We start from the raw sequence: 24,334 nt of genomic DNA, 5'->3' as shown, positions 1-24,334 counted from the left end.
CACTCTAAGAAAGATCATCAGGAACACTAATCCCAGAGGCGAAATACATGGTATACGAGCAAATGGCGCTTACCACCATCGCTGTTGATTATCTCGCAGAATTCACAAAATAGCCCAACACTCAGCAACTTGCCTTGATATCCAAGAGTCTCGTAGTCAGATGTTGCAACGATGTTCTCGTGTGCAATTTTATGTACGGGATCACGACAGCAGTAGTTTACAATCTGATACATTTATGCATTAATCTATTAATGTGGTGTAGACAGGTGCAAGAACGTAGGTAACGTAACGCGCGACGAATACAACGTACAGAAGATGTTCACTAGACAGAAAAGAATGGCGCAATTTACCTAGAATCTGATACATATTGTAGTCTCACTCTGGCATATTTAGTAAGTTTTAATATATAGCGAGAGAGAGAGAGAGAGAGAGAATAATTATGGAAATGTGAGGTCATAGTACATGGATCTTCAGTCTTCTTTACGATGTTCGCCGTCATTGTATCCTGTCGATCGGGCAGTTCCGTAATCTATGTGCTGTCCTTCAGACACAACCTAATAATCTGTCTGAGGCACTTATTGCCCGTAAGGACCGCCTCCGCCGTTTTACTAGCTCGGTCGTCTCAGGTGCTGCCAACATTACAGCAATAAACTGCCTGTACCTAGTCGCTCGCAACTCTGACAAATGCCGCCGCCAAAGTCGTAAATCATCCGTTCGCTATTTCATTGGCAAAACAACTACCGCGGGTGATTTACATCGGTCTTAGCATGTACGCCAGTTATTCTACTATGTATGACTCGGATTATATTATTTCTTCATATTTTCGTCGCGTCGTTGCGGTGCTGTGCAGAATGTAGGAATTGACACGAGAAGGTTAACGCTTCGCGAACAATGACGCCGCTGATGTGGGTGTCGGCTGGTAATTAACTACGGTCACTAATGCAACTACCTCTTTTATGTAAGAGATAGAGAAGGAGATAATAGCTTTTATTGACGGAACGACTCACTCAGTTACCCTGACCACGATTCTTGACTTTAATGGAAGAAAGGCCGTAACCGGATTCACACAAGTGCTCGTTGAAATACCCCGCCCTAACCATTCTCCCATTCCTTACTGGCCCACCCGATTCGAGTGTCAGTGAAGCGGCGATCATAAACGCTCTTTACACGCCCAAGCGACTGTTTAACACTCGCCTTCCACAACATGGAACTACAAATAGACGAGAGAACTACAAATAGACGAGAGTAGAGAAAAAGAAGTAAGAGTGAATACTGTGCTTGCGTGCTGGGACGGGAAGCTGGTCTGGTAGGTCTGGGAACAACGCGCGAGAGGGGGGGGGGGGGAGGGGGCAGAAGCAGTTGGTCATGAATAGGCCTCTCAGGTAGCGGAGAGCTGCTCGGAATCACTGAACGGTTGCGCCAGGGGTGTATAGAGCGCATGAAAACTTTTGTTCCCCCCTCCCCGTTCAATTCTGTGCGCTTAAGCACAGAACGTATGACATTCCATCATTTCTTTTGCCTTACAATGGGAAGCTATCACTTCACAGACCAATACTAACCGCTTTCAGCTCTGTCACCTGGCACCTGGTTAGAAATGTGGTCGAGAGTAATTAATCACTTCTAGTCAACAACACCGGATTAGCATCAAATAATCATGTCACGTATCAGTACGTAATTTAAATTACAAAATTTCTAGTTGTAACGAAGCCGAAGCACCATTCTCGCACAAAACTAAGCAAGCTGAAGCACTATTCTCTCATCATAAAACTACACTTGAATATTTAAATGATTGTGACTTGTTTATTGAACTGCAAGGAACTGAACGTGGATTTATTTATTAACAATTATAATGTTAAATGACAGGCATATATTTATGGATTACAAAAGTCATATTATTTCAACAAGATTTATGTGGTAATTTTACTGTATAGGAGGTCGCATTTACATATTCATTGAATCCCATTTTTCTAATGTGAAGTTCACTTACGTCAGATATCCCAAACGAAACCTATCTGTTGGTAGTTATTACGATACATAAATCTCAGAATAAATTCCTCAGCACACTGTCGACTCTTGTACAACTGCTTTAAAATCATCAGACACGGCAAATTAATAACTATGAGCATTGAAGGCTAACGGCTAATTTACAATTTTATTACAAAGTGGCTGCGGCTTGTACAAATACAATGGCGACGAAGAAAAAAATCAGATGGAAATTTCTTGTATACTGCGCTCTTATGGAGTGTCTGCCGAATGGTTTACATTAGTCGGCTGCCAGTTGCACATGTTACCGAATTTCTCAAGAAGCAAACGAAAGAAAAACAACCGTGTAGTAACAGTTTAACCGCAATTAAAGACTGTATCCGGCGTTTTCCGGAATCATTGTACATTCCTCAGGCAGCATACGCTATCTACGCCGGACTGCCAGAACATTATGACCATCTGATGAATAGCATGTTCTATACAGCTGAGATTCTGCGTGGCATGGATTCACAAGTACTTGGCAGGTTTCCGGTACCTGCGGCCTGTCCACGGGTCAAGTAGTTCCCGTAAATTATGAGCCAGTGGTTAGACAGACTGTTGAAATGCTCTGGTCGGGCTACGATCAGACGAATCTGACTGCCATGGCGTCAGCGAGAGTTGACTTTCACGCTGCTCAAACTATGGTAACATGATTCAGTTATCCTGTTGGAAGGTCCCATCGCCGTCTGAGAAGACATCGAGCCTCATCGAGAGCGCAGGTGGTCCGCAGTGATTTTCACGCAGTCCACAGCTGTCATAGTGTCTTCTACAGATCTCACGGAAGCCCAAGTGAATGTCTCCCATCGCCCTGCATCCGTAACGCGATGCACGTTTCGAGCATCTGTCCGCTTACATGACAGTCTACCCAGACCGAACATCTACCTGGTGATTCATCCGACCGAACGAAAAGTCTTCACAGATTCACGACCCAATCTCGATTATCCCGTGTCCACTGCAGCCGTAACTGACGTCTTCGGATCGTCTGCTGCGGAGACCCACATTCAACGATGTGCGCTGAAGTTGTGCTCCAAATATCTTGTGTCGGCCTCCGTAGCCGAGGTCGCTGTACCTATGCGGTGGCTCTCGACTCGGGGGTAAGCCTGGATGAAATTTTTGCTGCCACTATTGGGTCGGAAGGGGAGTAGAGGCGGTGGCGTAAAGTTCCTGATCGCCCGTCGTTGGGCCGACGTCCTAGGGATTACATTCCAAACCTCTCCACATTGGCCGCGCTGGATTAGCCGAGCGGTCTAGGGCGCTGCAGTCATGGACTGTGCGACTGGTCCCGGCGGAGGTTCGCGTCCTCCTTCGGGCATGTGTGTGTGTGTGTGTGTGTGTGTGTGTGTGTGTGTGTGTGTGTGTGTGTGTGTGTGTGTTTGTCCTTAGAATAATTTAGGTTAAGTACTGTGCAAGCTTAGGGACTGATGACCTTCGCACTTAAGTCCCGTAAGATTTCACACACATTTGAACATTTTCCTCTCCACAGCGTCTACGCTGTTGATAGCGATTCGTCCATCGGATGGGGACTGTATGCTTGGCGAGCCCCATGAAGCTTCACACATACACACACACACACACACACACACACACACACACACACACACACACACACACACACACACCCACACCTTACTTACGAACACCAACACTTAAAAAAACATCTCCAAACATAGCTCTCATACTTCGCGACAAAAAGGTGCCTGTAGCCATAGGACAGGGAAAACCATTCCAAGCAGGCGACTCAACCTGCCATTCGGGATCTCCCAGCCGTTCATGCCGTATGATTTTACTGTACCATTGTACTCTGTCGTCAGAAGGCCGCCTATCCCGTTTCACAAGGTGGGCAAGCCCCCGAACTCATCGTTCTTGACGAGTTGGTTTCACCGCGCTTCAACCACGTTCCACGTACGCTCAAGACAGCACCACAGGAACAGCCTACCAGCTTTGCTGTTGTCGAGGCGCTGCGCCATAACAATCTGTCCTTTGTCAGCGTTCGTTGTACCAGTGAATTTCGGCATTTGCTCCCCGTACTGTCGCTATGACGAGTCTCCAGTCGTCTCTTCTCCTCTTGGATAGTTCCCTTACATAATCACGTACTGGTAACGCCACCAGGCGTCATCCTGCCCACGGTCGGCAACGATCGTAGCAATAGCCATTCACACGAATCAATACGGACACACTGTTTCCAACATTAACGTCAAATTACAAATATTATACACCACTCAAAAGGCAAGAAAATTGACCTCTTAGAGAAAAAAGAAATGCATATTCGCAACCTCACTTAACAACAATGAGCAACTGGAGCAAGGCAATAAACAATTTATAAATAATTTCCTTGGGCTGATCACAGAAATCAAACACAAATTGGACCCCTGTCAGTCACTACCCTGCAAAAAAGACCTGTTTAAGATCTCAATATAAAATTGTAAAAATAGTATACAGACTATCATCATAGACAAATATGTGTGTGTGTGTGTGTGTGTGTGTGTGTGTGTACATCATGACTTATTTCAAAATTACTGCTGACAATTCCATTAAATGATGAGTTTACTCTTACAATGCAAAACTTTTTCTTTTATTAACATTTTGCACATTCCACACCTTTTCTCTGTGTACATTCTTGGTCAATAGGAAATGAATTATATCTTTGTATCTTTTATAATGATAATCTTTCTATTGTAAATCAAAACATCAAGTTTACAGCACATGTGTGATGCTCAACACTGACATTTAAAATGCTACAAGTGTGCCACAGTAACTTTGTGTCAAATTCAGCATCATATACATCGACCTGGAAAACCTTATGTACCGCAACAAAACAGTCGCCATCCACTGAAACGTTTGTAAGTGAACACAAGTACGTTGCATTATATCTGAATAATTGCAAGCACTTTAGCGTGTTTTTATTTATGCAACAACACATAAAGCGGTACTGAATACACAAACATTAATGAAGCAGTGAGGGAGCAAACGACAAGCTGTCGATCAAACCTTGTATGTAACCGGAAATATTAGACATCTGAAGATGGGTATGATGGTGCGAAACCAGTTATGGCACAAAAATAAAACATTTAAAAAGTATTTGTGGCTCGTTGCGTCATTCAATAACTAATGATCAACGTTTTGATTCCGCAGTGTACAATGACCGAATCGGCCACAATTTACCAGAATATGTATCGAGTAGGCCTAAATGCTTTGAAAAATACTTTTTTGCTGAAATTTTATATAGGGCTTGAGAGCATGATGTAAAGAAAAGCGCTCCGCTTGAGATATGGACATAAAAGTTGCTCCTAATACGAAATTACACTCTCCTTGGAACGTTTCTGCGGCACAACGGCGAAGGCGTGTGCAGAACTTACAAGACGACGGCGGCACTGCTGTGCTTTTTACGGCAGCTCCTCGTATCGGGCAGAGAGATATCTCGCCGTCATAATCTGGCGCCCAGCGCAACGGCTGCCCGTGGAGCTGAAGGGTACCAGTCCGTCCATGCCCCTGCCGCCTTATCGTGGTCAGGTATTCGGCGGATTTCCTCGGCACTCCATTTACCAAGAACGCTGATGCCGAAGACACTCACTCTAGACAACGTGGTAATCCCCGGAAATAGTTCATTTCTCGCACAGACCGTCTGTTAACTGAAGAGCAAGCAGGGCCCGTGGGTCGGGGAAGTGTCCTTTCCCGGAAGAATGCTACGTCTGCCCATCAGGAACATTAAAGAGTTGTTCGCCGTGCGGAGTTTTTCCTCCGTCAGATACCATTACTTACTAATTTCTGCGTTCTTCGCAGATGAACAAACTCTCCCAGGGCGTGTCTGCGCGCTCCGTTGCCCCTGATTTGAAAGGCGCCGTAGTAGGTATCAGCCTTTGAAACAGTCTATACTTGTCCCTTGCGGCGCAGCTGGGTAGAGGGAGGGAGAGAGAGAGAGAGAGAGAGAGAGAGAGAGAGTGTTTCCAGACTGACTTTAACCCTGTCACTTGTAGCACTCCTGGCGATTAAAAATGAGCTTATTAGTACTTCAATAATTCCGACTGTCGTACACAAGACATAGTGAGTAAATCCACTTAGTCTTGTGAGGCAACACATCAGTTCACGAATATGTTCTACAGATATTTTGTGTTTGAAAATGTTTTTTCTTGATGCTACATCGACACTTGTCATAAAAACCTTACCATACAGGCTCCCTCCATTACCGAAATGACAATACCTTGATGCCTCAGCATGTGTCCTATCAACTTATCCCTTCTTTTAGTTAACTCCAATCAGTACCTCTTCGGCAGTTACGGGACATACACAGGTGGACAGCACTGCAGATACCGTACGTTCAACAGGTAGGTTTCCTAGCCAGCAAAAATTTTCCGGTATAGTATCAATAATGTTCACAGTGTAAACCGAACCAGTGCCTTGATTCAACCACAGTGCACGGTACAGATATTTTTAAAAAGTTCTTCGGCGTGCCCGTCAAACCATCAGACAAGAGAGAACACAAAGCGGAAAACGATGCGAAACAAAGTATGATAGGTTATTAACGTGTTTTTGATTTACAGCTATTGTACACTGGACGCAATAAAATTAACACAGATACTGAACGTCGCATACTTGCCAACACCTATAGAAACTGAACATTCGCATTTTCTTTTTATGCTTCAGTAGTGTATCATGCATATGGACACGGACGAGACGAAGGGGGCGATTTGAGCGCGTACAGGTGATTCAGTGGCAGCTTTTTCCTAGCTCCATATGGTTATTTTTTTCACAACAAAATTGCTAACTTTATACAAAACTACCATCCGCCTTGCGCCGTATCATGGCTTGGAGAGTACAAAGGGTCTTCATTTTAGCTGAAGGCATTGAAATACCTCGAAAACTACACATAGTAACAAAATAATTAGAAATCCAATTTGTTTGTTTTGGAGAGGGACAACCAATGTTGTTGTTGTTGTTGTTGTTGTTGTTGCTGCTGCTGCTGTGGTCTGCAGTCCAGAGACTGGTTCGATGCAGCTCTCCATGCTACTCTATCCTTTGCAAGCTTCTTCATCTCCCAGTACCTACTGCAACCTACATCCTTCTGAATCTGCTTAGTGTATTCATCTCTCAGTCTCCCTCTACGATTTTTACCTTCCACGCTGCCCTACAATACTAAATTGGTGGTCCCTTGATGCCTCAGAACATGGCCTACCAACCGATCCCTTCTTCTAGTCAAGTTGTGCCATAAACTCCTCTTCTCCCCAATTCTATTCAATATCACCTCATTAGTTATATGATCTACCCATCTAATCTTCAGCATTCTTCTGTAGCACCAATGATACCAAACTCAACCCCCACCCCACCCCATCTCATGCGTGAGTGGCGGGGACAACTTGGAAATCTTCAATAGGGACTCCAGTGTTCTTTTTCTTTTTTATTGCGGATAAGGGTGGCGTGTATTTTGAAGTATCGTTGGGTGTCCCCCTCCGAAACAAACAAATTGGAATTATAACGTTCCTCAAGCCAATGTATAGTTCTCGAGAAATTTCAATGTCTTCAGTTAAAATGAACACCTTGTTACTACTCTCATGCCTGGATAAGTCGCTCGAGCTCGTAGACTTGCCAGCGGCGCTACAGCATGGACTACAAACGTTCCCCACTTACCACACTAACAACGGGGAGGCCGGCACTTGGCTCTTGCCGCTTTTTTTATGTAAGGGCCTGAGAGAAGGGTCGGGGGCAAAGAGGGCAGGGCTCGTTTTCCGAGGCCTGTCCTCAACGTCCCGATCGCGCCCTCCCAGCGCCAAGGAAAGGAAAGGGGTTCGATAGGATCTAAATAACTTTATTGGATCAATTTCACTTATTTATAAGTATACATCTATATATATTTCCTATATATACAACGGGATCCTACTACCGCCACCAGAAGCTTCACATTCGTCTTTGCGTAATGACTGTAAGGGGGACTCCCTGTAAACCGTTTGCTCTGAGGATCAATCGTGTGCCGTGAATCAGTTTTAAGTGTGCCTTCTAGCACTTTGAACTCCCCAATGGGCAGGAGGATCCTCGAATAATGCGCCTAAATAGTTTGATAGTCGTGTGCGTTCAATGCATGGTGGCGGAACGCCTCACGAGTCGTTGTCAGGTGCACCCACAAGTTCAAAGCGTTTTCGGGAGCGGCTTGCAAAATGTAATGCAGCATCATGCCCTTCTACATCTACATACATACTCCGCAATCCACCATACGGTGCGTGGCGGAGGGTACCTCGTACCACAACTAGTACCTTCTCTCCCTGTTCCACTCCAAAACAGAACGAGGGAAAAATGACTGCCTATATGGCTCTGTACGAGCCGTAATCTCTCTTATCTTATCTTTGTGGTCTTTCCGCGAACTATAAGTTGGCGACAGTAAAATTGTACTGCAGTCAGCCTCAAATGCTGGTTCTCTAAATTTCCTCAGTAGCGATTCACGAAAAGAACGCCTCCTTTCTTCCGGAGACTCCCACCCGAGTTCCTGAAGCATTTCCGTAACACTCGCGTGATGATCAAACCTACCAGTAACAAATCTAGCAGCCCGCCTCTGAATTGCTTCTATGTCTTCCCTCAGCCGGCTGACGGCGTTCGTTCTTGTAGTGGGAAAGTAAGTGGTATCTGGATGTAGGAGTTCGTCTGGCGTGACAGACTCTGGCTGTCGTCGCAACAGGAGCGCCAGCATACGTTGCACTCTTAGGCTTCGTTACCCTCGTGGTGCGCTTGAGCAGAGGGCAAACTCCCCTTACTGTGCACCTCGCCGAACATCTCGTGGCGCGACCGTTGCAGCAACATTTCCAATAAATATTTTTATGTGACGTCATACAGAAGACAGAATATTATACCATACACCGAGCGCGTGTCTCCAGCTGGAAAGGAAATTCCACCGCCGAAGCGGAAGTCCCGGCGGGGACTCCAAAGCGGAGTTGCAATTACAGGTTGCGCACGAACGGCCGGTCACCGCTGCGGCAAGAGCTCCCCCGGCCCGCTAACCGCGTCTGTCGTCGAGACTCGCTACGCGTCCGTGTCGGGCCGCGACGTCGTTCAAACTTCATTACGCGGCGAAATGGCTAAGGCGAACGGACGCCGCTGGCAGTTGCTGGCGAGCACGCGCCACTGTTTCAACGGCTCTGTGCGTAATATGACCCGCGTGGCCCCGTCGGGAGGTATCAATATTCTCGCAACACGTTCGCGTGGGCTGGCGAGCAGAGTCTGCGGAACCAGTTCTACAGGTGGCATTCCGTTTGAGAATCCAGTCTGGAGCCGATAAAAATTGCAAGCCTCGCGGTTTGCGAGCTGCAGTGGTGGTATACGAGGTACTGCTCTGAAAGATATATATGTCATCAGAAACGAATTAATAAAACTAACTGTCCTGAGTCGTACGTTGGGTTTGAACATAACAATGCATTACCGGGCGTAGTGCCACCCCAACTGGCCTGCCCCTGTTTTCCTCCGACTTTGCAAGTAGTTTACCCATCCAGGTGCAAGGAGCATACGGTTTAAAGTAATATCCCAATCATGAAGCAATATGGCATCAGTCGCATATAAAAATCATTGCAGGCTGTGAAAAACGCGAAATATGACAGGAAAAAATCTTAGAACTAACTTGGGACAGAACTGTAAAACTTTTGAATTTGCAACCCTAGCCGGCCGGGGTGGCCGACCGGTTCTACGCGCTACAGTCTGCTACGTTCGCAGGTTCGAATCCTGCCTCGGGCATGGATGTGTGTGATGTCCTTAGTTTAGTTAGGTTTACGTAGTTCTAAGTTCTAGGGGACTGATGTCCTCAGCAGTTGAGTCCCATAGTGCTCAGAGCCATTTGAACCATTTTTTGCAATCCTAAATATAACTGGTGGGGAGCCACTATAGCAAATTAATAGTCAAATTTCTCTTGAGTGGCAGAAATTCCGACTACAGGAAAGTTTCGGAAAGCTTTCTATCCATTTTGAGGCCATTTGCAAATTAATTCCCTTCTTTGTAGATGATATGTTATCAGTTCCGTTCTTTTATAACCACCTCAAGTGTCAATTCTCTTACGACTACAATCTGACAAGTAAAAAGGCAGTTTTCACAACTAGAAACTGCAAACAAGATACGTAAGAAAATTATCAAAAAAACAGGCAAATAAAAGTAGGTCTGTTTTGTTCGTAGCAGACGCCTGTGAGCATATCGGTTGCGTTTTCCTTTTTTTTCCAAAAAGATTGTAACTACGCACTGCATTCTAGCCTAAGTGTTCCCGTAGAACGGTGAGGCTTAATTTAATTGACGCGACAGCTTTTACCCTGGGAAGAGATAGCAGCTCATCGATCCCATCGGATTAGGGAAGGAAATCGGACGTACCCTTTCAAAGGAACCATCCCAACATTTGCCTGACGCGATTTAGGGAACTCACAGAAAACCTGAATCAGGATGGTCGGGCGCGGGTTTGAACACTCTTCCTCCGCAATGCGAGTCCAGTGTGCTAACCACTGCACCAACTCGCTCGGCCAGACTCTTTGAGCAGAAACAGTAACCAGCCACGATTTGGGATATTTATTTTGCAAATAACCATTTTGCTAGCTCATCGAGGCAAATTACAGGATGGTTGTGTTTATAAAATGCTTATTTTGCAAAATAAAAAGAAAGTGTCAGTGTCACAGGAAAACAACGAAATTTCGTGATACCGACCGAAAAATATCTGAAATATGTTTCACGAGACAATAAAACTTCAAGACTGTAAATTGCAACTGACGACAAAGCCCGAATTATTCCCTACCCTGTAATTAATTCACGTTTTTGTCCCCAGAAACCATCTTCGTGCGCCACCGCATCATATTGTAAACTGTTCCAATGTATTTGATGCTTATATGTGTTTTCCATCGAAAGTATACTGCCCCATACTTAGCACATTCTCCCGGCCCGTTTTATCACATGTCAGCGGCGTCAAATAACTCAAGATTGAGTGGTGTGATTAATGTCGCCACAGACTATTCGTCGTTAAAACGGATTCTAATATGAGAACGATCTACAGCGAATACTTCAATTTTCCTAGAGTATTTTTTCTGCGAATGATAGAAGTTTCGAAATCGTCAGCCGAGTACCGTGAATGAGTTCAAAGAAGTGCATCTTAAGTTCCTGCCCAATGAATAAACGTAGGGCAGTCTGTAACCACAAGGAGGCGTATAATTTTTTTCTCTGTTTGCTTTCCCTCCATTGGATGCGCCCCTGCCCAACCACTTTGTTGTGTTTTTTTTACCCCCTTGCTCCGCAGAGGTTTCAAATTCCATACCCTGAGCTGTAATCTGAGGCGTCCATAATTAATCAGCTCTTTATATTCGATGACATCCTCTTTTTCAATCTCTCATCAGTATTGCGCCACTGCCCGTCACTGCGCCGATATAGAATGTCAACATCTCTTCCATTTAATCGCAATGACACTACTGCCAGAAAACAATGGCAGCCTTCGTAATTCACCAGTAGCACTATTTCTCAGTCCTCTTGTCCTTAAACCAGAGACAGGAATTTCTAAACATCACGAAATGTACTTTGTTATCTACTATCTTATCATGCTCACTGTCTCGTTTACAATGGTATCAACGCAGATACCCTTCAGATGGCTGAATTCGCACTGAAAAAAAAAAAAGAACCACTTTTACACGATTAGTAGTCTCATTGTTTCGTGTTAGCTAATGAAAGCCAAGCTCGACTCATGTACACAACAGCTTTCAAGTATTAAATCTGTATCCTGTGGTTTTTTTGTTTGTTTTGTTTTTGCTCCAATTAGCGTTTCGCTCTAGTAACTTTAATACGGCAGTTTACACCAGATAACCTTGTAGCTGCCTGCATATATAATAATGTCAGTGTTCTAAATGTGCCATGGGCAGTCACTGCTGAATTTAAGAATGTAATAACCGTACAAGACAGGGTGGTGATAAACTAGCAACTACGACGAACTTATCTTCACAATGGAAGTGACTGACAAACTTAAGAAACACGAAAAAGCCCATGGAACGCTTATGACCGGACAAGACTTTATTTATTTATTTATTTATTTATTTACAGTATGTCACACTTGGCAAGCTACGTATTGAACAATCTTCAAATTTTTATTTCCACTGATTCGCATCACACATCATCATATGTATTCTGTAGAACAACGGGAAAGCAATAAAAACTGCTATAGCCCAGGAACTAATTGTTTTAGGAAACCTAGAAGAATCGGAAGCATGGGAAGCTGTGAAATATAAAGAACCAGAACAAAATGACTATTACGGCCACGTGAGACAGAATAATTAACAAAAACCCACTGAAGACAGCGTGCAAGGTTCTGAAATATGTTTAGTTAGAGCCAAAACAAACAGTATCTTGCATAAAGCGAAATTTCTCTCTAATTTTAATAATATATATCTTCGATCTAGTCCTTCGCTGTTATAGGACGGCATTAAAATAAAATAAAAAAAAAATAAAATGACTTAGATTGGCAGATTCCATAACATTTTAAGGCTGAAATTAATATTTTTATGCTTCTCGGTTGTTGGAGAGGGTACCTGATGTCTGATAAAAACTGATAGTGAATATTTTTTTTCATTCAGCTGTTTAATCAGTAGACTTGATGCTATTTATTGAATGATTTTCGGTAAGACACCGCTAGCAAAGAAGTAAAAGTATGACAACAGGTTTACTGGCAGTAAATATAAACTGCAGTGGAATTAGTTTTACTTCTTTTGTAAACTAGAGAAAATCTTACCTTTGTTGTCTCAAGACTGGCAAGTGCCAAAGTGGGTGGTAACAACAATAAATATTACGGTGGAAAAGATTCTAGCAACAACATCCAGCAGAAGCAACGTAAGGGTGAAGTTTGTTTTCTGATGTTATATAGTCTGTTTAACTGTGTACCATTCGTCACATGCCGCGCGTATGATGGCTTCCAGGGCATAGATAATTTTCGGTGAAAAGCCTTTGTTGGCCACCTCTGCATAGAATGCCCGTAGCAGCTAAGGCGCTAGCAGTATACGAGGCCAACGTGCCCCTGCTATGATGTACAGTATACACTCTTACACTGAACAAATGTGTACAAGGCAACCCAGCACCGCGCCAGGTTTTCATAAAATAAGGAAACCTGTCGTTCCAAATGGGGAGCCTTCGCCGGCAGGTGACTAGCTCATTCTATCACGCTGACGCAACCCCCGTTTCTAGATCATGGTATACGCTGACAATCACAAGACTGAGACATCCCTTGTGCGCCTTGTTCCACCTAAAACATACATGTAAACTGCAAACTGCAGCTTGAATACGTTTCAACGAAGCTCTGAGACTCCTGACTATAGAGAATACTTTCCCATGTGTGCATCAGCTGGTTGTTCCCAACTGGCCGTATTTAGAGCCATACTTTGTTTACCAAGTTTTATATTTCGAATGACGGAACAATATTAGTTTAAATTCGGAATATGGTGTATGAATTTTAGTAACTGCGCTTGTAAACTGTGGCCCCAAATATATAAATGAAAGACCCCAAAAATCACCTTTTTTCCACAAGAAGGGTATGATATAACAACAATGACAAAAACCGATAACTAAGTATTGTGAATCTGACCCTCACACATCTAACTCAAACATGGCGAATTTCACTGCTTTCCAATCCTTAGGCTAAAGATGTGTACTGCTTAAGTTCATTATATAACGTAGATAGAAGTCGTTCACAGTAAATAAAAACGTATGCACCCACCAAAACATTAAGACCAGATGCTTCACAAAACATTTGACTGTGTCCGTGGTACAGAACTGAGTTTCTAAACCTTCAGCAAGATTTTATTATGGTTCTACCAGCAGTTTTAACTATATATACTGCAACAAACATACTTCGCGGATTTATTGCAAAAAAAATTGAGAACATTCTCCCGTCGCCGTAAGTGATTACTATTTACGAACCTGATAGTTCAAAAACCCTACTGAAATTGACGACTGAAAATATTTCTGTCAGGAGAACATACAACTAAATGTCGAGTCAATTCTAGTATTTTTAAAAAAAAAAACTTCCAGTCAGCATTTTCTGTATGTAATAAAGCTGTGTCAACATTTTGGATCTGGTGTTACATTCTGAAAAATAATAGGCCTCAAATAATTGAGATAAAGTTCATTCAGTAACGAGACTGCAGTAACGAAATATATAAATAAAGAAAATCATCTAGAATAGTAGTAGTAGTGGTGGTAACATAAAATTTAATTCATCATTATGTCTATGATCTCTATTAATGAACATTTAAGGTAAACTTATTGTTAGGGATAGAATGACGAAATCAGATTCCACCCGTACTTTAATTTGTATGTAAGAGAGATTCTGCACGTGTAACTCATTAAAGGCGAAGTATTAGACTGAAGCCATTTACATAATTTACCAGTAACTGGATTAAAGAAAATTGCTGCGTAAGTAAAAAAAAACAGTAAGATCTGATTTAGGAAAAGTATGTTTTTAGTATAGTAACATGTGGCACTGACGTACAATGTTACGGCCACAGGGTTGACATCAGATCATAAAAATGCCTGCTGTGAAAAAACGAAGAAAATTAACAGATGCTTTACACAAGTTTAACTGGTATGTATGGAGTCAACGCTTCCTTCCTTATATTGGAATTTTGTTTATTTTGGCATCCAAAGCATACTGTCAATATTATTTAAGAGGTGCTGTAGAATACCCATAAAGCGGAGAGAACTTTTTGACCATACAGATGTATATTACACATAGCTTCAAATGCTTTATTGACAATTGACAATATGTACCATATCATTGGTAATTATGTTTGTACCAGTTAACAAATTATTTGTTCTCAAACACTTATACAGAATATTTTGTCTCATAATAAATTTCATTAATGAGCACAGGAAAAAAAAATTCAATGGGGAGCACCGTAATTTTAGAACCAACACAGTCCCAGTCACTGAATAATTTAGTTTTTAAGTCGCCAACCGGCGCAAGCTGTAGTTTAGGCCTAAAAACGCGACGGGAAAACACCTCGTAACGACCGGGCTGGCTGCTACTGGGATTACAAAGCGCACAAAGGCACAGAATGCAAGCTTACTGCGACGACTCATTGGGCGCCGCCTCAGTTGTTTCACTTACACGTTCAGCGATCAGACACGCTTTCACGCTCAGTGGAATTCTGTGAAGGCTCGCGGGCGCTCCTCAGTCAACCACTCTCACGCTCTGGCTATTGATCAGCACGCCACTGGAATTAAATAAACGAGCGCCGAACGAAAATGAAATGGAAACTACTGATTTTGTGAGACTGCGAATACCCAAGGCTCCACCGCATGTCGCACAGAACAGTGAAATATGCGCGATATTTATCTACGCTTACTTTTTCTTGCCTCGGTGATAATCAAGATGGTCAAACAAATGAACGGCGGTGTCACAAGAAATATTACGGCTCCAATAACACTTCATTCCGCCGTGATTTGCGAGTAAAAACAGTTATGACTCACTTCCGCGCACGCTGCCGAGATAACTTCAGCTGACAGTTGTAAAATCCTTTTGCATCTCCGCCAGCAGCCTTAGTTCTTTGCCAAGTTTCCAAATACCAAGAGCCACTTTTGTACTCTTGTCATGAAACCTATAACACATACACAGTAGCCGGTGTCTAGGAAAAAGATGCATTATGAAACAATTTAAAGACTGAAACCTATGACAGTAGAAACCACGGATTCTATTTCTGTCTTACAGAAGCAGCAGATATTAGTAGCATTTGATTTTCAGTAAAACTTATCTATTAACTTAATTCTCTCTTGGAAGAATACACAAATTGTATCACGCTTTCAAACATACAGCATTTCAAAAATATTTCCCCCGTCAAGAGTTTTCCTTGCTAGCTAATGCCCAAATTACAGGCCACTAAAATTACACAACGTTTCCCTATCATTACTGATGTCTGGAATGTTTCAAAAATAAGTGGACGGGCGAGTGAGAATTATCGCTTGATATTGGGGAGACGAGCAATATGTAAAGGCTGCAGTCTTTGTGAAACACAATTCGTATTTACAAAGCTGATTTCCAAAAAGCACACAATTTCTTCCACGGCGACAGTAGCCTACACACGTAAGGCTTAACCCATGTTTTGTCAGTTTCTGATTTTGTAGAAGTTTACCTCTATTTCTTTAAATTAAATAGTGCAAATCATTCTATTATTACCTTGGCACACCCTTAACAATAAGTAACACTGAACCTGTAAGCGTACACACATCACATGTCCTTTCAAACAGGCCTATACGGATGTAAACAAAGAGGAAATACATGAAAATACGTGTATTAAGGCTCATGGCGATACAACGTAAAATGCTCACAGATACTTCGTAATTTATGAGCACTTAACTGTATAATGTCTAAACATGGCGCACTCGGGTGCTTACATGTAGTTATCAGCGTGCAGATATTTTGCAAAACCATGTTTGAGTAAAAGCAACTCGTCCAAGAAGGCATCCTACGTTGAAAAAAGGCACCGATCTAATGAAGAAAGGCACTGATCTACTTTCTAGCCGGAATCTGTTCGATATTAGATGCTTATCAGTCATTTAAGCCATACAATATTGCACTTTTCAAATACGGCTACATAGTGACTTGATAGGGCCGTCTTCCTTCTTGTCTGTAAACATGCTGTCTGCTTTTACAAAGTATCTAGAGAGCAGCTATTGGGTTAACAACATTTTCTTATGCGTCCTTTTATTTTATTTCTTAATTACGTAATAACGGTTTCGTATGCATTCATTAAATCAGGCCGCATTTTTAATTGGCATCAGGGCCCGATAAGATTTTAATCATTTTGTACGTAAACTGATATTTGCACACTTCAATGACCTCTTACATGTCTAGTGGATCCTTAGCATTTAAAAACAAGTTTCAGTCGACCAACGGTAAAAAATATTTGCTACGCATTTAAAACTTTTCTGGGGTCAGTACAGCACGAAATTAAAATTTTAGATTAACATACAGGTTACATAGTAATATAGTTTCTCGAAATAAGTCGGAAGTATCATAAAAATTTGTCATAGTTGAAGATTTGACCAGACATTTAGTGGAAAAGAAGATTTAATGTTCTCAGTGGGATGAACTTTTTTCCTGGAAACTTTTATTTATTTATTTATTAGAATAGCCCTTTTACAGAACACCTAAAAGCAATAATTCAGTTCTTATTTCTCCTCTTCGCCCACATACCATCCATATGTTCTGATCTTTGCTTCCAGAGTTGTTCCTTTTTTCTTTCTTATTCTTGCCTGAAGAACACTAACTGATTTTATTTTTCCTGAATAAGTTCCTGTTATTGTGTACAATATCTTGATGTTTGCTTCTCTGAGGTCATTAGTGTGTGTAAATTTCACTTAACATCTGCTTCGTCAACTGTATGTCCGATGAACGACATTCTTCTTTTACACACTGTGTTATGTTACGTCCTCCTCAGGTTCACACATTTCTTTGTTAGGTAGTGGCAAGTTTTATTCTGTTTCTGTTGTCCTTTAGCCAAGTATGCTTCTGAGCAGTCTTCCTTCCATTTTCATGTTTCTGTTTATGCCACCTTTCCGCGCTAGTTTTAATGTTTCGGCTCCACACAGTATTTCAGGTATCACTACTGTACTATAATGTTTAATCTTGTCGTCCCACGATAAAGCCGCCGTCTTGTATATATTTCTGGTGTTCTGGAATGCAATGTTTATATTACTTGCTTTTGCTTTTATCACTGAACTGTCCTCCCCATTGTTGTTTATGCTTAGCCACTCACCTAATTCTTTGTATGAGCTGGTATTTTTGATTTTGTTTTGATTTATGAGCAATTTTTGTCGGCAATTTTTAGCGATTGTTTTAAAAAGCTTTGTCTGAGAACTTAATGCTCACTGAGCGTTTAATTTTCCTGTAATATCCTTGTTTTGAATCATATTAACAATTTTTGTTCGTACGATACCGGAACTACTGTATTTATTTAGAAAGAGATTATTTAAACAATTTCCCCCCCCCCCCAAGAGGGATTTTAAAATGAGTAACACGGATGCCAGAGTGCAACTGAAGTACTTCTTGGCAGAAGACTAAGTACGACTTGTTGAGGTCGTCAGAAAGTCGTGGCTGAGGAACAGCCGGTCTCCAGTTCAGACATAGGGCCGGCTCCCCGCGGAAGTGAGGCTGTCAGCTGACTCGTCATCCCCCGAGGACCATTCACAGCCTCCCCTGCAACCCTTCCTTATTCTCTTCCCCCCTTCCCCAGAGGAACGACCGGCCAACTCGGCCCACCAGATGGTATCGCTCGCCCGCTTACGCGTCCAGATTTAAACCGAGGATTCAGCGCAGCTAGCGGCCACATAAATGAATCACCGCGGTTGTTGACTTCCCGGACGCCCGTGGCTCAACTCCAAAACGCCCGCTGGAGGATTCTTTCCACGCTCGCGTTCGTATCCAAACACATTCTAGCGTTCGCGCAAGCGCTCAAGAGAAACACCTCTCGGCGTACTGAAGTGTTTGCAGAAACACAACCTCTGTACTCACCCTAAGGTCATTAAGACAGCTCTCGCAGTTCCACGAACAGCACAGGCGAACAACTCAATAAACTCTCGGAGCTACTTTACAGATTACACTCTTCGTTACACTGCTCCATTATCAGAGGAGGCTAACTGGCAAGTTATAGTCTCCTCATGGCATGATTTCTGATGGAATCAATTGTCAACTGTTGATTCGTGAAAGGGTCATGTATGTATCAACGGAAATCTCAGCCACATTGCTGGCAAAGGCAGTCATCTCATTCTTGTGGAGCAACAAGATGTGGATGACAAAGGAATAGAACCACTATTTACCAACACAGGAGTCTGCGAAACCTCTGTATGTTATACTTCAACACTCTTTATTAATACGAGTAACTGGAGGTTAAAGTTCCATAGTTTATGTGCGGTATATGTGCACAATATGCATCAAAATACTTGTAGGATATTTGTCAATTGTGTAATACACATTTTCTAAATTTACTTTGTATTTTTTACAATGAATACTGGTTTGAACACGAAATTGGTTTAAATATGGCGCGAACGTAAACATTTGCCTACGCTACAGGTCAATCTGCTACTACAACCCTTATCTGGCAATCATATTTGTTAGCTTCGCCAAATCGAAGACAGATTTTCACCTTTCACCCGGGAATGGCTCTTGGGCCATGTTGAGGATCAGTCCTGTCAACACAACAAAAATTTCAGGGGAGAGGGGAGGAGAGGGTCCAGTTGCACATGTCCAGCCAATAACAGGGGCCCGTTAGGCCGAAAATCTAATAACATTCACTTAGTAAAGATAAAGAACAAAATTAATTAATTACCATACAAAACAGTGTATATTATCCACAGGATCCATTCAAAGCAACCAGCTGAAGTGAATGATGCAAACAATAACACCATACTTATAAGCACTGCCTGAAAAAGTTCCTGCTTTATCATTTCTCTTCTTTTCTTTTTGCAGAAATTTCCCGCAATTGTTTACCCTTTCCACTTGAACCTATTATATGCCATAGCGCCTCCATAGTGGGTTCATCTAAAAAGGTTGTTACGCTATGAAGACCAGTGGGCATTATAAGTCCACCTGATTCAACGGAACAAACGTATAAAAATATAACGGTGTCAAACAAGAGTCACGGCTGATATTCGTGATTACTCACAGCCATCATACCGTAAGAATTAGCATAATACTCTGTAAATACGGATGTGGCAGTGTCACCTTTTGAAATAAGGTACTAAATTTTGCCATGACACTGCATCGCGTAGCACAAGCGAGCAATATTTTCGATCTGCAGTGTTTGGCTCACATTACAACTAACAGAGCTGACAGAAGACCACACAGAATATTGCACTACCTTGTCACGATGATTAACTGCCTCATTACTCAAGAAAAATGTGACTTGCATTCCAGTAACCATTATTCATAATAAAAACAATTTTGTTGAAATGAAGAAAGGAGGAATTACGGGCAGGGAGCGTGGAACTGCAATATCTTGAATCACTGACGCCGTTCCCATAAGTGTGTAACAAATGAAGAGCTCGTTCAGTTTTTTTTATTGCAATGATTATTGCTGTTCTCACAACGGCTTGAATAAAATGTAATTACCGTTTTCGTCTTCATGATGTGTACAACGATGAAGCGGGTTTACACGAAGTAAAAGGATAACGAGAGAATTACTGTCCCAAAAATGACATGTTCCACCACTAAAAATTTTACATGACATACCCATTAATGAAACCTGACGCCACATTAACGCCAGAACCATTACCATAATCAGATAAACCGAAAACACTGGCTGGCGTATCGTACTGAATTTATTAAGGTGATAACAGCCCATATTGCAGAACATGGTTAGGCAATTAAATAATACTTATGTCTCATTTCTGGCTTAAATGATTATTTTACTGATCTACGCGCCACGGACACAAGGAAAATATTTTTGCGACGCTAGTAAATTACAGCGTAAATGTGAAAACAGCGGCACATAATTAATTATCTTCGTAGCAAAATGGCACACCCCCTCAAAATATCACACTGTTTACAATACCTACATGAAACGTAACACAACATTCCGGCTGTCGATAAATTTAGAAGCAACCGAGGACAAAATAAAATTCGACAGCCTTTGAAGTAATTTCATTTAGTTGCTAGTGACCAATCAAATTGGAGGTGCAATCCGACAGCACAAATGCAGCAATACATCTGCAGGTAAGAACCGAATATTTGTGTGGGGGCTCTGTTTCTTCCAGCAGTACTTCTGAAGATCCCTAGAAATTCCAACTCATGATGCAGATATTGTCAAGATGTAACTAAATATGCACTGTCATTCCGTTTCTTTGCCGTTGCTCCAGTAAAATGCAAATAAACGATAATCATGCGCGTGATTTGCATCTCATTTTCATTGTTCATAAAGCCGATCCCCCACAGGTCATTTGCCGTTTCACACAACAGTCATCGCTTACAAGTACTTGTGAAACTAAGTTACTTATTGCAAAAGCATAGAATGAGTTCCAGGAACCGACTGCAGTACTTTACTAGGCCTAAACGAATCTGCGGTTTCTTTTTTTTGCACTGTCCTCAGATCTGAATATATGTTTCACCGGTTAGTACATAATGTCTTTATCACTCCAATCATGCCCAATTTCCAAGAGTAATTTTCTTCCGACAGTAGTTCAGACAAGAATTATGTATTACTGAAAATGTAGTAAATGTTCTGTCACCATAAAAAATTAGCACAATACTCTAGTAATAACATTAACTTCTACACGTATGTGGAAGAGGAGATCTAGCAAATATTGAAAGCAGTACATGTTTGGTTCCACAAACAAAAATTACTGAATTAATAATCTATAATATGAATGTACTGATGGCAAAATTTCAATAACCAATAAAATATTATTATACTAAGAACTCAAATATACCGTGAGTAAAACGCAGATTAAGAAACGAAGACCAAAATTAACCCGTTATCTATAACCGAAGCATTTAAAATAGATGTGCCAGAAGTTTACAATTAAAACTGAAATTTAATGTGTACAGCATAAAAACATTTTCACATACAAAACCATTTTGCCTAATAAATTCTGGAAATTGTCTGGAAGTAACATTTGAAGTATCACGCGTCCAATTTTCTACGAAGTACAATACTTCTTTTTCTTATTTCAACGGACTTATCAAACATCTCAAAATTACCGTATTAAAAATTCAAGCTGAGAGTAATTAGCAGTTTTTCAATACAGTGAAACTATTATAATGAAAAGAAATACCTCTTTTCAAACTTCTAAAGTTTTCTATGGAATCAGTGTTTCCACTTAGTCTTCTCTCTATTATCGCACGCAGGAAATTTTTTATCGTTATAAAAATATTTCGTTTCCTGAATGATACAACTTGTTAAGAGTGTATTACAGCGCCACAGCTGTTCCCGTGACAATCTGCAAAATGCTTACACACAAGAATAATCGCATGCGTATGGAGCATGCGCAAACCCTCTTTCTAAAATTTCTTACAGTGAATTAACAGTAATATATTGACCGAATATCCTATCTGTAAACTTATATTAAACACCACAAGGAATAGAGAATTACAACAATCTCTGATTCCCTAATAAGAGCGAGTAAATATTACTAATCATTTGCGGTGAAGTAGAATTGATACCCCAAAATTTAAGAAAAGGGAAATCTGACACAAAGTAGACTATAACACTATAGAATGATGTATATTTTTAACACTACAGAAAGATTTATATTTTCAATGTTAAAAAGGTATTGCGAATAAATTTCCGTGTTTGAGTTTATATGCATTCGCTTCCATGTTTAACGAAGAAAACTATAAAATATGCGGTATTTACTCCAAACAAAATACTGCAAAATTCAGATACAAACAGCACGTTTGAGTAGTCATTCTGTATTTACAAACAGAATGTGTACATGGTAATGTAATCAAAGACAGTATAATACAAGGAGTAATTCTTTGAAGTATAAAGGAAAGGTAGCAAGAAACTACCATAAACACAATGATTGTTAAAAAAAAAGGTTCCTTCCGATTCGTCCTAAATTATTTTTACCTGTGTAATCTCATCACATACCTACGATCAACAAAAAATTATTTGAAACCTAGATAGCCACAAAGCCAAGCATCTTTGTTGCTAAAATAAAACTGCATTTAAAAAGATTTGTAATTACACTGCCGCAAAAGTTACAAAACTAATAACGAAACTGTTGCATAGCTTGTCTTCCCTACAGCTGACTGTCATACTGAGCGATGAAAAAAAAAAAAAAACACACGAAAGCTTTTAGTTTCTGCCCGTGTTACACCGTGCAAAATTCTTTTGCGTAAACAGCAAAGAAATTTCAGTTTCAGATGATTATTTTTGTAACACGATCATAAATTTATGTCGTTCAGTATGTGAATTAAGCTGCATGTCGTCTGACGACGCTAACATCACGGAACGGTGACATCGGGGGCTAAAAATTTATTTAGGCACTAAACTCTTCCTGTCAGACGGATGACAACAAAATACAGAAAAGAATAATATTGACGCTTACCTCGAGTTCCTCGTATGTACGGAATGCTAGGATGGCAAATCCATCAATGATATCCTCTTCGAACTGCGGCTCTTTCGATTTTTTCCTTCTATTGGGAGGTCTCTGCGGCTTTTCTCTAGCCGGAGATTCGTCTTCCGCACTATCCCCATCTTTAACTTTATTTTCTCTCTGAGCCTGCATGCGCTGCGCCCGTTCACGACGACGATTCCTTTGATTCCGCTGCTTCACGTCGTTTTCCATAGCTCTACCTCATTCTGTGTACCACTTGCGAACTAAATAACCACTTCACTGCAATCTTCGAAACTTTGACATTAATTCGAATCTATCACATAGCACTAATATATTACACGCCACAGGGTATACACCAAAATTCCAGGAGTTGCACCTGGAGAAAAACACTTTGATTGTTTCGAATGGCGGAATATACACGGTTGCCGCATCGCCTACTAAAATGGCCGCGTATCCATCCGCCGGCCAGCACAAGTAAGTCTTTACATCGCAAAGAGCCGTTTACTTGATAAAAGCACTGCACACACACACTTCACACGCATGTATAACGACACCAGAGATGAGTTGCGACGTATCTGAAGAGGTTATTGCTCGGTTTTCGCCACCAGTCAATACAGGCACTGCTCCGCGAGCGATGTAGCCGAGTGAGGACGAACAAGGCTGGGCCAGCAGTCGCGCACTGCAGCCAACCTAACAACGCCACAGCACACCGCTAGCCCAGTCGCTCGCTCACACGGCAGACAGCGGTAGCTCTCACACGGCGCGTGCTGACAAGTCAGCGAGCTGACGCTCAAACAGTTTTAGAGCGTTTCGCTTATTACCGCATCCCAATGACTGCGTCTGGAGTTCTCTCTTTACACATACCCTTGTGTTTACTTTTAGTTGGATAGGCGTTTGCGAATAACTGGTTATCTTAATGACCGTACGGCTATTGTTACAGCTTATTCTTTCTCTTCTGATGAAATAACATTTCATTCTCTCAGCCGCTTGTTGTTGTCGAACACTGAGCCGTAAGAAAAAGCAGCTTGCTATTATGAAACGGAATTAGCGATTCCTTTGTTTACAAAACTGTCGTGTTCATTATGAACGGAAAATTAAACTTTAATTAAAGCCTTGCACCTCAGTCATTTTATAGCTTACCAGCAGCAGAAACTGTAAACAAAATGGGTTCTTCATGGAAACACTAACAAGAAGTGATCAGTGCGTAACACGATCGTATTTCTACGCTTTATAAAATAAACATTTATACTTCCTGTAGTGTGTCATAGACTTTTTTACTGCT

At 41.6% G+C, this 24,334-nt stretch overlaps 1 protein-coding gene across 4 annotated transcripts in view; it reads right to left on the bottom strand.

Annotated features, from left to right (window-relative positions):
* LOC126241267 (fibrosin-1-like protein) overlaps window positions 1–23,696 on the bottom strand; it is a 739,110-nt gene extending 715,414 nt beyond the window's left edge. For all 4 annotated transcript variants that reach the window (XM_049947992.1, XM_049947994.1, XM_049947995.1 and 1 more), the window contains exon 1: window positions 23,044–23,696. In XM_049947992.1, coding sequence (XP_049803949.1) covers window positions 23,044–23,283 — 240 coding nt within the window. In that variant the 5' untranslated portion in view covers window positions 23,284–23,696. The remainder of the gene's footprint in view (window positions 1–23,043) is intronic.
* Between the last annotated feature and the right edge of the window lie 638 nt (window positions 23,697–24,334).

This window comes from Schistocerca nitens, chromosome 1 (genome assembly GCF_023898315.1).
Source record: "Schistocerca nitens isolate TAMUIC-IGC-003100 chromosome 1, iqSchNite1.1, whole genome shotgun sequence".
NCBI lineage: Eukaryota > Metazoa > Arthropoda > Insecta > Orthoptera > Acrididae > Schistocerca > Schistocerca nitens.
This window is presented reverse-complemented; position numbering and strand designations above follow the sequence as displayed.